General features: G+C 47.2%; 1 protein-coding gene across 1 annotated transcript in view; it reads right to left on the bottom strand.

Annotated features, from left to right (window-relative positions):
- KIAA1217 (KIAA1217 ortholog) overlaps positions 1–14,741 on the bottom strand; it is a 331,386-nt gene that overhangs the window by 17,730 nt on the left and 298,915 nt on the right. Inside the window, exons 11-15 of the mRNA XM_006773828.2 lie at positions 11,485–11,660; positions 6,131–6,261; positions 5,500–5,647; positions 1,503–1,899; positions 3–53 (exon numbers count right to left, since the gene is read on the bottom strand). Coding sequence (XP_006773891.1) covers positions 3–53; positions 1,503–1,899; positions 5,500–5,647; positions 6,131–6,261; positions 11,485–11,660 — 903 coding nt within the window. The remainder of the gene's footprint in view (positions 1–2; positions 54–1,502; positions 1,900–5,499; positions 5,648–6,130; positions 6,262–11,484; positions 11,661–14,741) is intronic.

Below are 14,741 nucleotides of genomic sequence, written 5' to 3'. Positions count from 1 at the left end.
CCATTATAGTGGTCCAGATTTTGTCTTTTCTCTTCCCATTTCCTTTCTGCTTTCTGAAGGAAAAGAGCAGGTGAAGAAACTTGTTAAAAACAGAGGGAAAAGCTCATTAATTGTTTAGAGAGTTCCTGTTGGGTGGGAGGAGGTGTAACAGCTAAAGTGCTGGCAAAATAACGCTCCGGGTTATGTGCTGAAAGACACCTGGCAAATAGGACACGCCTGCTCTCTGCTGCCTCTCCTATAGCGAAATGGGCTGCATTTACGCGCGTGACACTCATTCATATTGCAGCAAGCTCAGAAATCAAATTCATTCACTAAATGATGACTGAACACTTACCAAATACTTCCACCAACAGTAAATAAAATGGGACACAGACACGCTACCCTGGGTAAGTATCCATAACCAAGTTTTTGTTTTCTAAATTGAGCTTTCATTTAGAGAGGTTCAAACAAACAGAAATAAACACCAAAACACTCACTAGGAGCTAAGAATCCCATGTCTTGGTTCCACTTCTGTCAAAGACTTGCTATATGGCTACTGGACCACATTTTCTTACTTTGAAAAAGGGGGCAGGGGTGAGATTACTTAGATGACCTGTTTATGGTACAAAGTCAGCAACAGTTGATAACTTGAGGGCACACAAATACCACATGAAATGATTCTTGATGTTTGTAGTTCTATTGCTTTGTGTCATCAGCAGTGCTTGGGCAAGAATGATCATCAGATTGAAAACAGGCATTGACAAAAAATTACTCATTTCTGTAGATTCTTTTAAACATTGAAAATGAACTATATGTTAATAAACACTGACTTTATAATCATTCAAAATGTGCATACATTTCTTAGGACATCATATCCTATGTAATAAAGAGGTAATATGCAAATTGACCATCATGCCCTCACAACATGGCTGCCTACAACCAGGCTGGCAGGGAGGTTAGTGAAGGATGACCAAACGACTGAACACGCAGGCTGCATGGGGCGACCAGGCTGGCAGGGGGGTTAGTGGAGGACGACCAAATGACTTAACAGCAGGCTGTGTGGGGCAACCAGGCCGGTGGGGGAACTGTGAGGGGTGGCCAGGCCAGCGGGGGAGGAGGCAGTTGGGGGCAACCAGGATGGCAGGGGGGCAGTTAGGGGCGATCAGGTCAGCAGAGGGGGGCAGTTGGGGGCAACCAGGCAGGCAGGCAGGTGAGCAATTAGGAGCTAGCGGTCCAGGATTGTGAGAGGGATGTCCGAGTGACCCAGGATTGGGCTTAAAACGGCAGTTGGACATCCTCCGAGGGGTCCCAGATTGGAGAGGGTGCAGGCTGGGCTGAGGGCACCCCCCCTGCATGAATTTTGTGCACCAGGCCTCTAATATACATAAACACATTTTCATAAAAAAATATGACTCGGATACATATATGTACTATCTCTACAGCCAGGCTGTAAATTCTTCCAGGGAAAGAACCATGAGTTACACTCCTCTATGGGGCTACAAAAAATGGAAGTAGAACTCTACCTCAATAGACACCGCCCTGTTCCTGGCACTCACACTGTGGATTTCTTCAATGAACAAACTCTGCATGGAGGAGCCATTCATGGGTGCCTGTGGAGACTGAGTTGCCTGTGATGACTGGGGAGCTGAGGTCACTTCCTGTGTGACTGCCGGAGGGCTGGTTGGATGCTGGGCAGGGTTGGGTGGGGTGGAGGAGAGCTGGGAGGGCTGAGTGACCACAGGAGAGCTCTGTGCATGGTGAACCATCAAGGGCACCACTTCCGACTTCACGTCTCGAGGGACTGCTGCGCCGTGGAGGGGCTGGGACGCCAAGACTTCTGCGGCAGTGGCCTTCTCCATGGCCACATACTGCGCGGCCTCGGCTGCATCTGTCCCTTTTAAGAGCCCATCGGTGACATGTCTAGGAGGAAGCATGCACAGCAGCATTAGCTATGAAATAGGTGACTTTTATTTTAATATTATGGTGCATGTGAATACAGTGCCATCCGAAAGCCAAGCAAGCTTTTCTTGCAAAATTAAAACATTCTAAAACTCAGAGTAGCAGCTCAGGGTTGAGGGTTTCCATAGCTACTTCCCAGCAGTGAATTTCCTCCTACTTACCTCTGGCAGCTGCTTTCTCAGTCATGTCCTCAGGAGGTGGCCTGCTTTTCTCTGTCCACTAGCACTGTTGTGCCCTGACACACAATTCCATCACTGCTTTCGGGGGAGGTGGCAGCATGAAGTGGTCAAATGATTCTAACAAGGTCTCCTCCAGCTGATCCCAGCCTGGAGAGCCCTCACAGATGCAGTTCTAATCCCCAAACCTTCCTGACACCCCAGAATCTGCTCCTTGAACTTCAAATGGCTCAGGAGGGCAGTCTATGTTCTAATGCTCACTCCTCCTGGTGTGAGCTTGCTTCCCCACTGGGACTTGACCAAGCTTTCTGCAAGGTCACCATGACACCAAATTGAGCAGCTGGGTTAGTTCTCATCCTCTTCTGCTTTTGGGGCCATGTGATGCTCTTTGTCCACCGACTCCCATGGTGCAGCGAGAAAGACATGGCGTTGGGGTCAGACAGACTTGGGTCTGAACATCAGTTCTGCCACGTTCTACTGCTATAATGCCAGGGACGTCACCTTTTTGAGTCTCAGATACTTTTCCACAGAATGTGATCGTGACGATGATGCTGACAGCTGTTGTCTTCCCTAGGGTGGTTGTTCAGCTCAGTGTAAAATTATATATGTGAGACAATGTGAGACTTGTACCTGACCTGTAATTTTTAGTCTCTTTTTCTTCTTACTAAAATGCTCTTTTTGATTTAAAAAAAAAGACACTATATTCTATGAGTCTCTCCTGCTACTCACGTCTCTGTTCCTTTTGCTGCTTAGTTTCCTTACCCTGGCCCTGCAGCCCCGAGGATGCCCGAGGACCTCTTCCCTCCTTTCCCTTCTCTCACTCTACCATAGCCACCTCTTCTACTTCAAATCATCATCTTCACGAAGGCAACTTCTGATTCTAAATCTCTCTCCCCTCCCTCCTCCCACCTCCCCTCCCCATTAGGCAGGGACACCCCTCTGTCTCTCTCTCTTGAACCTCAGTCCACATTCCTAAGTGCCTAGTGGGCAGTTGTATTTGGTTTTCCTTCCAGCACTTCAAATTCAATACATATCAAAACATGTCAGCATCTTCCCAGCTGCTGAGTTGCTCTTGTCACCTGCGCTATCTCCCTGCCATGGCATCAGGACACAGGCACGTCCTGTCTTCCTCATTGTGTCTCCCCAGTACCGGATACAGCACTTTACATACATGAGCTACCAATACCAATTAATAGTGCAAAGGCTTGTGATGGGCAGCCGGATGGCAGCTAAGCTTTCTATTTTAAAAGTTAGTTACCTGGGCTTGTCATTCTGACCACTGAGCATTCATGGGACAAAAAGTCCTGTAACATTCAAAACACACATCACATCATTTTTAGAACTTGATTCCCTGGAGATGAGGCAAGCACTGAGCTCCGTCCCTCTGTGCTGGCTCTAATACTTTGTTTTAATTGTTTTTCAGGGGCGGGAAGGGAGAAGGGGCAGCACTGTCCGCCAGCCCGTTATCTGTTTCCACTTAACAAGGGTGGCTTGTTCTGGGCTTTGCGGATGGGTTACCACATTTAGGGAAGAGCTTACTGAAGAATTCTTTTACCAGATTTTTATCCTCCTGGAAGAAAAAGTTCACTCCAGGAACTTAAAATGAGTGGACCTATGAGAAGATGTGTCTCAGGTACAATTTGTTCCTGTACTCAGTCAGATGTGGTCTCTGCAGGGGGCCACTGCTGGATTTCAGAATTCCTTCGGGAACTTATGCAGGTGATGCTTATCATGTTGGCATCTCAAAGGAGGCCTTTTCTTGAGGTCATTGTTCCTATGGTTAATAATAATTCATCTGAAAGTCAACTGTACATTTATTTATCTTATAAATATGATCACGTTTACAGTTAATGGCTAAAATTCTCCCCAGAAGCTGTCTTATTTGTTCCTTCTGTCTGTGACCGGCTCTCAAATCTGGTCTAAGAGCTGAAGGGTACTGTCTCTGCAATTTCCTAGTTCTATTAAAAACAGAACACTCAGGGACAGCCACTGTTGGAAACTGGTTTAGTTTTGGTAGTTGTGTCTACTTCCCATGTGAGAGAGAAAGTTATATAAGGGCAGGGTTCCTGTTTGTCTTTATTCTTATACTACAGGCCTGGTGCACAAAATTCATGCACAGGGGGTGGGGAGGGGGGAGAGAGTCTCTCAGCCCAGCCTGCACCCTCTCACAGTCTGGGAGCCCTCAGGGGATATCTGACTGATGGCTTAGGCCTGTGATCCCAGCTTCTGGGCTTCTGGCTGAGCGGTGCTCCCACTGTGGGAGTGCACTGACCACCAAGGGGCAGCTCCTGCATTGAGCGTCTGCCCCCTGGTAGTCAGTGCGCATCATAGTGACCATTCATTCCGCCGTTTGGTTGATTTGCATATTAGCCTTTTATTATATAGGATTCTTGACACCCAGTACCAGGCTGGACAGGCAGACTGTCCAAACATTGCTGACTGCCTGGGTGTGAGATCAGAACCAACTCTGCTCACTGGAGTCAACCTATCAGTTCCTATCCTGGCCTCACCTCTCACTTCTAGTGAACTTCCTTGAAGCTCAGATTCTCTCTAGACAATGGGAACGAGAATGCCTGCCACATAGGGTTGCAAGTTAGGACAGAGTGAGCTAATATTTACAAAGGCTTAGTTCAGTGCCTGGAACATAGGAAGTGCTCACTGACATGAGCTATTGTTATGAGTGTGCTGAGAAGAAAGAGATCTAATTGCCACCCAAGACAGAGTACATGAGACGGCATTTATAGAGGTGCTTCTGGCAACACAATCCTGCATATATGTCAGCACTTTCTATGTGAGTACAGAGTTCAGGAATTTTCTTCTCAATGAAAGTCCTGGGTGATTCAGTGATTTAGTTTAGTTTTTCTTCTTCTGTGACCCTCTTTCACGGGCAGGCAAGGGTGACTGGCTGTGCCACGAAAGGGGGTTTGTTTCTCTTTTCCAGATGGGATCAATACCTCTCAGATACCCTTTCAGTAGGAAACTCAAAAAAGGCTTTATTTCTACTCATTTTCTTTTAACTGAAGTCATCTATGCCCCTGAAGTGAAGGAGGCTAATATCACATTTTGATCCATTCTTCGACTTCAAAATGTTATTGGAAGGAACCACCTTCAAATGATTTTCTTAAACTGTTGACTAGTGAATTGCAAGCCCGAGCTCGCGCCGGATGCAGCAGGAACCTGCTGAAGGATCAGGACCTCAAGCCGTGCGCACAATGGAAGTTCCAGGTGGGAAGGGACCGCGGCTTCTCCTCAGGGCACAGGAAGTAAGATGGGCTACATCCCAGGTCCCAGGAGCACAGAGGAAGCCTGGGAGTCCAAACCATAGACCCCCAACCCTCCCAGCACCCCCACCCCGCCCCGCCCTCTGCACGCCCAGTGCGGTCACCTCCGCAGCAGGGTCAGGGTGTCGGTCATGCTCCGCACTCTCTGCAGGAGACTGTCCAGCCGGTGCGGCTCCTCCTTCAGGAACCGCACGGCCTCCACCTCTATGCGCAGGATGGCTCGCATCTTGTTTTGTAAGGTCGGGAATTCTCCTGTGGCCAAGAGCAGCGCGTGAGTTGTGGGAGAAAAAGTCAGAACAGCAACCCCCCACCCTGTACCCGACCCTGGATAGGGTGCAGCATGTGGGGTTCACCAGCCACAGCGCCGCTCACACATCTTCAGGGAGAAGAAGTGGCTGACAGATGGCCATGGCCAGGGGCAGAGCTCCCCTGGGCCTCCTTTCCTGGCTGCGAACTTGGGATGAGGCCAGCTGTCCCTTGGGGTTGTTTACTGAATTTGGCACAGGTGCTGGTGTGTTGTAAGAGTCCAGTGAGGAACTGTATTATCATTTAGTCCTAAATCTGTCAGCACCCATTACTGTATAAGCTTCAAGAAGACAGGAAGGCCTGGCTCTTGTTCAGGGCGGGGTCCCACGTGCCTGACACCTGGAGGTGTCTGGCGGACCCTGCCATGCGTGAGTGAGTGAGTGAGTGAACGGAGCCCTCCCTGTGGGACATAACCCCGAGTAAGCTCACCTTTCAGGGAAGCTACCGCTTCTCCCACTTGTCGCAGGAGGAACGCCCCATCTTCCACGTCTTTTAAGGTGACCACTCGGCTGGCCGATGCAGAGTCCTTCTTCAGGTCTTCAACCAGGTCCTCCAGCTCACTGGGGGGCGAGCAGACCACAGAGCGTGAACACCGAGGGTCGACAAGCACCGGCGCAGGGGCACGGGGCTCACCTGGGCTCCCACTGTGCAGTGTCCCCGCCCACCTCGCCTTCCACCCGGATGGTGGGGCACATGTTAGCGCAGGTGCAGGCAAGTTTACCCAAGGCCTGTTTGTGGAGTGGCCCAGGCGGCCGCAGGGAAGATGGCAGCTGGCTCTTCATCTTCAGTGGTGCTGATGCCAATTAAGGGGGGTTGTGTGCACTTTGTGACAATAGAGAGAGAAAGAGAGAGAGGGAGAGAGAGAGAGAGAGAGAGAGAGAGAGAGAGAGAGAGAGAGGAGGGGGGAGAGCAGGAGAGATATCCATGAGCTTGAAAAAAACTTGGAATTCAATAACAGAAAAACCAGATATAGAGAGAGAGAGAGAGAGAGAGGGAGAGAGAGAGAGAGAGAGAGAGAGAGAGAGAGAGAGAGAGAGAGAGAGAGAGAATGCTGTAGTGGAGTAAAATGAGGAGCCCAGATCAGGCTTTTCAACCTTGGGACTTGACCTTTTGGACCAGATAATGCTCTGTAGTGGGGCCTGTCCTGGGAATTTGAGGGTGTTTGGCAGCCCTCCTGTCTCTGTGCACTCGGTGCCAGTAGCATTTCCCCCACTTTGTGACAAACAAGAATGTCTCCAGGCATTAAATGTCCTTGGGGGAGGGGAGCAAACTTGCCCTGATCCAACCTCTGGTTTATACTGATTGTCCCATCAATAAGGACTGACTTTCCTTTCAAGGCTACAAAGAGAAGAAATGATCCAGACCTGTCATCAATAAGGACTGACTTTCCTTTCAAGGCTAAATGATCCAGACCTGATTCACACACACACACACACACACACACACACACACTCACACACACACTCACGCACCCTCATATGCGCACACACACCTTAGGATACTGCCTGCTCCAAAAGAATTAAGTTATGGCCTTTCACTTCCAAAACAAACAAACAAAAACAAACATCCTGTCACCTGGGAACATTAATAACCCCCTCCTAAGCCACGTTTGTATCATTTCAGTTTGCCTGTAAATCTAACCACCACCCCTCGTAAAGAAAAGGGGAAAGAACTTTGAGATGAAGAGCCACTGGGTGGCAGTAAGTGAACAGCTGTTACTTGGTGGAGTCCTGAGCCTGTGGAGCAGGCAGCAGCAGGAGGGGAAAAGGCAGTATTTGCAGAAAGATGGCCCGCTAAGACCCTCGCACCAGGTGGACAAGAGGATGAAGTTATGGATGGCATGACAGTTGTGAGAGCGATTCAGGCAGGATGGCACATATGTTCAATAAGGACCATGGGGCAAGCAGCAAATTCATCCACTTCCGAGAAGTGGGGGGAAGATTTTGCTGATGTCTTTCATTCTGTTATGGAAAATGGACCAAAAGTGCCTATGATCCCTTCAGGTAAGATGATGCAACTTCAGGACCAAAATGCAAAGCCATCTTCTCACTGTCCACATTCACAAACGATGGACAGATACCCATTCATGTGAATCCACTGGGATGTTCCCACATCTCCTGCACCCTGACGTGGAGAGAATGTGTGCCATCTCTCATAGGAGTCCTAGCCCTAACCGGTTTGGCTCAGTGGCTAGAGCGTTGGCCTGGGGACTAAAGGGTCCCAGGTTCAATTCCAGTCAAGGGCATGTACCTTGGTTGCGGGCACATTCCCAGTGGGGATTGTGCAGGAGGCAGCTGATCGATGTTTTTCTCTCATCTGATGTTTCCAACTCTCTATCCCTCTACCTTCCTCTCTGTAAAAAAATCAATAAAATATATTTTTTAAAAAAGAGTTATAATATGTGAGGAAAAGTCCTTTTTCACTTCATAACCAAACAGAATTATTTGAATGTGTAGATTGGACACACTGTCAGTCCTCCTAAGCTTTGATGGAAGAGCTAAGACCCAAATGTTGTCATGGTTCCATTAACAATCCTGCAGCTGGCCAGGTTGCAATTAATACTCTAAAGAGCTGTCATCTGAGCAGTCAGCCTAAAATTCTATTTGAATCTCTTCCATACAATGTGACTCTTGGATTTTATAACCTTGTATCAGCTGCTTATAAACACTTGTAAGGGTCCAACACAGTGGAGCCTTACATGCCAGTTTTTCCTGTGTTGATCATGGAACATAGAGAAATGTGTACTGAAATTGTTGTACACAACAATATCACTTCTCTTCATATACTTCTATCATAGATAAAGCATGCAGATAAAACTGGTTCACCCAAAATGTAAAAGGAGACCATGGAGCTAAAATGAATGCTGAAAATAATTTTTTAATATTATAGTAATTAATATGACTTTTGGGATGGAAACTCTGCTCAAAAGAATGCCAGGTGTTGACAGATGCTGTGGTTTATAGGTAAATCCATTCTATTTGTTGGTGGTGCTTTTCATTCTGCCTTGGTTAAAAGGAAGTATTAATTTGTTGAAATATATTTCATTTGACTGTTATCAGAAGCCCAATTATTATTTCCACATAGAAACCCACCAAAGAGAAATTCTCTTGATCCAATTTCTCTCCATAGTTGCCAGGCCCAAATTTTATTTTTCTGCCATTTGAATGGCTCACCAACAACTTGCCTTAACATGATCCCCCAGGGAACTTATTTTCGTGTGTGTGTGTGTGTGTGTGTGTGTGTGTGTGTGTGTGTGTATTGATGTGTGCGGGTATGTGTGTGTGAGTGTGTGTGTGTGTGTGCACATGCACACATGTAAGGAGAAAAGTTGGGAGGAGGAGGGTCAGGGAAAGGAGGAGAGTTGGGGAGGGCAGGAAAGGGGGAGAGGCAGGTATAACTGTTTTCCTTAGGTTCCAGAGTTGAAATTTCCAGCTGTCTATTGTAACCACTCTGATTCATCCAATCAGTCCCTTTTGCATTTGATTTATTTTCTCATTCCTATTTCTACTGCTTAATTCAGCTCTTACTGACTTTTGTCTAGACTGTTAAAGTCAGTTCCAATATGATTTCTTAGACCAGTGGTCACCAACCTTTTGGAACTCATGGACCACCAGGGGTCCTCAGACCACCAGTTTGTGACTGCTGTCTTAGACAATTTCTCTCTCCCTCAATCAGCCCTGCATGCGATGGCCAGAGGGATCCACCTGAAATACAGCGTGGAATCTGTTACTTTCTTTATCAAAAAATCTTCGGTGACCTCATCAGGCCAGGCAGAAACTCCCAAATGGGAAGATGATTCAAAATCTCCCCCGTATCTTTGTAAAATGCAGTGTCCTAAGCTCCATCCCGAGAAATCCTGAACCAGGAGCTGGACCCAGGAACTTTCATGAAAAGCTAGAAATCCAGTTACGTGATCTTCCAATCTCGGTAAACACAGAACAAACAGACGTCCAGCAGGCATGCTGGGCGTGAGCATGGTCTAGATATGGGGAGGTACCACGCAAACAGAAATAGCACGACCCAAACACGAGACATGATTAGTATCTTGTATCCATTCTCCACCCAACTGGGCTACTCTCGTTTTCCAAGGATGTCTTGTGCCTTCCTGGTCCTAAGAATTACTGGTTTGTAGGGTTCCTCTACTTGGCGGGGGGGGGTCCCCTCTCCACTGATGAAATCTCACCAGTCCTCAAGACCATTTCAGTTCAGTTTAACACACCTTTGTGAAGCCCTACTATGCACATGGTACTGTGCTTGGCCTGGAGGCACATGAAGAATAATTTCAGGTTAAGTGTCCCTGGTTCCTGGGGTTCGAAGCCTTTGTATAGGTTAACCTGGCACTGGTAAACCACCTGTTTTGTGCTATACACATACTGCTATGTCCTGTTTTGGCAGACTGAATTTCCTCTAGTGGCTGTGCACAACCTATTCAGGTATGGCCGTCCCACAAAGCCACAGGTGAAGTTCTCTCATGATATGTTGGTTCCACTCCCCTGCATATCATTCCTATGCTGGCCTACTAGTCTCAGGGTAATATTGAGATTAAAGATGCCTTATTTTAGTCAAGAAGCAAGAATTATCTCAGCTAACCAATAAATACAAAATTTGAAAGGAGGAAATTTACTTTTCATAATTTATTTGGAAAATGTATAAAATACTAAAAGGCTATATATATCTTAAAAGAAGTTTTCAAGAAAAATCCTGAGACCTAGTTTTAAGCAGTTGGGCTGTCACAAAATCATTTTAAACGAATAACAGCCTCACTGCTTCACGGTGAGAGATTAACTAGTTATAAATGTTTGAACTAAATAAAACATTTTGAGATGGCGATGAACAGTGGTCAAATTTGATTTCTTTGAAAAATAATAACAGAAACAGTTTTTTTTCTCAGACTGCGACTGAGAGTGACATTCTAATTTCAATCAGACCCATTGGGTTGGCATCTGAGGTGAGGTAAGCTGCAGCCCAAATATCCAATAGGAGACCAAGCACAGTGCTTTCCATCACGGAGACTTCTGGGGGTTCTGGTCATACAAAGAATCTGGAAGTTGCTCCCTTACAATTCCAATTTGGAAGGTTTAAGCTTTCCAAGAAGCAAGAGAATTGCCAACTCTAGAAGAACCGCAGAAATTACTATGCATTATATTAAAAGGTGAAATATTTCTGTGATAAATCTCCATTGCATAACAAGACATGCATTAATATAAAAGATGTGCCTGCTCTAGTGACCGGGGAGTAATAAAACTGCTCACTTCAATGGGGGGACTTGATAGATGCTTTCAATCAGAACCTCACAGAAGACTGGGAGCTTTCAAGGAAGCATCCCTCCTCTGCATCAGACATACTTTACATTTAAATTCTTCCTTTGTGACTTTAACTACAGTTGGATAATAGGAAGACAATTTCAGTGCGCTGTTATTTTGACAATTAGTTTTGATTTATTGAGATTAAATGCAGACTTCCCATTCATCATTGGGTTTTGCCATTTGCTCCTTTTAATTCTGTGTGGCTGAGCCCTACAGAAGAGAGTGATGTTCCCACCCTTAGAAAGACCAGCTCAGGTACCTGAGGATTGCTGAATTCCTTGGGCCTGGATGGGTGGTGGTGGTGGGGGTGGGGTGGGGCACCAAGAGTCCATGGACAGCCCAGAACCACAGAGCTCTAGCTTGTACATAGTAGGTGCTCAATAAAGGGAGAGGGGGAGAACGCCATCTAGGAAGGGCAAAGTCAGGTTTCCTTCTCCGGTTAAACAGCTAAACACGCAGCAAGCGACGGGCACTCACCATAACTTCTTGACGATCTTCTCCTCTTCCTGCAGGTACCTCTGTCTCTCTTGCTCCACCAGGACGCGCTGGCGCTGCACAGGGTCCTCCAGCCTCTTCATCATTTCAATCACTCGGCCGCTGATTTCCAGCTCAGCCTTCTTCATCATCGCCCTCAGCAGCTCCTGGTTCTGCAGCTGGGAACAAAAAGAAATCAGCCTCAGTCGGCGCTGCCGGCCTGGCGCGCGGTGAGTGCCTGGCAGGCTTCAGAGGCGGGTCAGGAGAAACAGCCGCAGCTGAATCCTTATTTCAATGAAAAGGGAAGGACCGAAGACTGTACATAATGTTGCTTCTTCAGCCAACATCTAAATTTTAGCCGCCAACTGAGAATCAGACTTCCATGCCGGAGTCTGCAGAAAACAGGATCCTCTCTTTACTCTTGTCAATGCATCACGGACAATGGACATGAACTCTCATTGACACGTTTTTATAGGGAGCAGCCAAGAACACTAGGTTTGAAGCCAAGCAGATTTTGGATCAAACCCCTAAGCCTTTCTCCCAGGCTACTGTGAGATTCTGGGCATGTTACTTGGCCTGTCTTGGTCTCCGTTTCCTTATCTCTAAGAATGGGTTTTCACTTCCCGTGGCAGGGCTATTCCGAGGATTAAATGAGATACTGCTTAGTATTAGAACAGGTACTCAACGAATGTTGAGGTGGCTATGGACTCTTTCAGGATATCTATTAAAAGAGGATCATGTGCCTCTTTTTTATATGGGTTCACGTACCAAATACCAGGTAATCACAGACCATTACAACATGGCGTTGATAGTGATGGTGGCAACGACAACGATTCCAGATCAACCCAAGGCTCTTGGCAATTGAGTTGCTTCCCTGGGTTATACACAGGCTGCTGTGTGCATCAGACCACAATTTCCATGTAATTTTCCGCGTACTTTCTAGGGCACTCGTTTCTCACCACAGAGTATAGGACATGTGAGTTTGCACCCAGGCTTCACAAGAATCTAGTTAAACACTTGAGTCCTATTTCCAAGAAGGTTCTAAGTGCTCCCCCAGGCAGGACAATTTTCTGACAGCTCATAGGCAAGTGAATTCATTCAACCAGCCTCAAAAGCAGTAATTATATTATACCTGAAGTTCCCCTGAAATGTCAATGTCGTTTCCTCTGTTTTCCGCTCGTGTGGACTGTCCTATGACTGCTGTATAGGAGCGAAGGTGTCTTTGTCAACTGTCCATTATCTGCAAATTGAGGGAAATGCCATCTGGCCATGTTACACCTGCTTGAACCCGCATCCTGGCTTCCATTTTCTCTGAATAAAGAGAAAACATCTCAACACGAGCCATAAGCAGAGCCACCACCACGTTCCAGCATCAGTACAGCACCGTGACCGACTGGCCATCCAGAGAGAGAGAGAGACTGCTAGGGTTCAATGTCTAGTTTTATCACTTAGTAGCCATGGAACTGAGGGCAAGTTATTCAATTCTGTGTCTCTCCATAAAAAGGAGTAGTGATAGTTTATATCTCATAGGCTGGTAATGTAGACTCAAAGAGGCAATCTAGTGCAGACAGCAGTGCCTGGCACAACCCTGGCTCTCAGTACATACAAGCTCCGGCTATCAGGAGCATAACCCTGGGCAGGGCCTGCGGTTTTGTCTGGGAGGGAACCAGATACAACTGTGCCATTCTTGGGTCACCTCCTCCATATGACTCACGGCCACGCTCTCAGACTGCTTTGGCTAGGAATGTCATCTTAAAAACAGTCAGTCAGTATATTGCTGAAAGTCACCACGTTTGGAGACAATGTACAGAGGGTGACTTCCTCCCATGCTCTCTGCAGCCACAGCTCCTCCTCCTCACACTGCATGCAGCTGGCACGCTCTCTGCTGCAGCCACATAAACATCCTCTCACCTCTTCTGATTGGCCAAGATCCTTTCTGCCACAGGGACTTTGCACATGCTAGTGCCATCACCTGGTTAATTTCTGTTCTCCACAGAGTCTCCAGGACACAGTGCATGGCACATAGCAGGCATTTAATAAATAGTGGTTGAGTGCATGAATTGAATTAAGCAGCAATCCTATCTAATAAAGACAGACTATGCAAATTGACCATCACTTCATGACAAACATGGTGGCGCCCACAGCCAATAAGGAGGGAATATGCAAATTGACGTGACAAAGATGGAGGCGGCTGGGCGGGGACGCTTGCATTGTTGCCATGGCGACAACGCAGGCGTTCAGCCCCGCCCGGGTTGCTCCAGGCCTCCACAGTGCGTGGAGGTGGAAGGCAGCTCTGGGCCGGAGTGAAGGTGGAAAGGTGGCTCCGGCCAGAGTGAAGAATCACTTCATGACAAACATGGTGGCGCCCACAGCCAATAAGGAGGGAATATGCAAATTGATGTGACAAAGATTGCATTGTTGCCATGGCAACAACGCAGGTGTTCAGCGCCGCCCCGGCTGCTCCAGGCCTCCACAGTGCGTGAAGGTGGAAGGCAGCTCTGGGCCGGAGCGAAGGTGGAAAGGTGGCTCTGGCCAGAGTGAAGGCTGTACCGGCAGCCAGGGGAAGGAAGGCCTATTCTTGCACGAATCTTTGTGCATTGGGCCTCTAGTGTTGGTAATAACAGACAATGGAGATCTAAAATCTCTTTCCTGGATGAAAGAAATATAGGATGGCCAATGGGCTCAGAGATGGTTTGCGTTCAGCTCTAATGCCTGGCCTTGCTCTGTCTGCAGTGGTTAAACATACACAGCAACACTACCTACTATCAAAATGGTATACTCACATTCAGTGCCATGTGTCAAATGGCAATAGTATGCGAAGGGCCAATAAGTAGATGATTGTGTCTAAAAGTGCCTGATGCCTGGGTCCACCCTCCAAGAGAGGTGGAGCCTCAGCAACAAGAATTTTTAAAGCTCCTCAGGTGATTGTGGTGTGCCACCAAGGCTGCGCATCGTGGTCTAAGAGGACCCCTGAATGGATAGAGGATGCCACTGAGCCATGAGCTGTGTGGCGCAGTCCTTTGCACCTCTTGCATAAACCTCACAGACAAGCTCCAATGAAGTTACGGTCAAGTTAGCAGTGGATAGTAACAGTGGCTATCCAGCTGGAAATTATTGAAAGACTATTTCAAATTCTTAAAGCTAAAATCAGAAAGATGGCAAAGTGAAGCCCTAAGAGGTAAAACTACTGGTTCAGAGTCACTTGGGCGACTGCAGGGCGGAAGCAGGATGAGAACTAGGATTTCTGAATTCAACCTAGT

This window comes from Myotis davidii, unplaced genomic scaffold (genome assembly GCF_000327345.1).
Source record: "Myotis davidii unplaced genomic scaffold, ASM32734v1 scaffold86, whole genome shotgun sequence".
Lineage (NCBI taxonomy): Eukaryota > Metazoa > Chordata > Mammalia > Chiroptera > Vespertilionidae > Myotis > Myotis davidii.
Note: the sequence above shows the minus strand (reverse complement) of the source record. Positions and strands in the feature narration are given on the sequence as shown.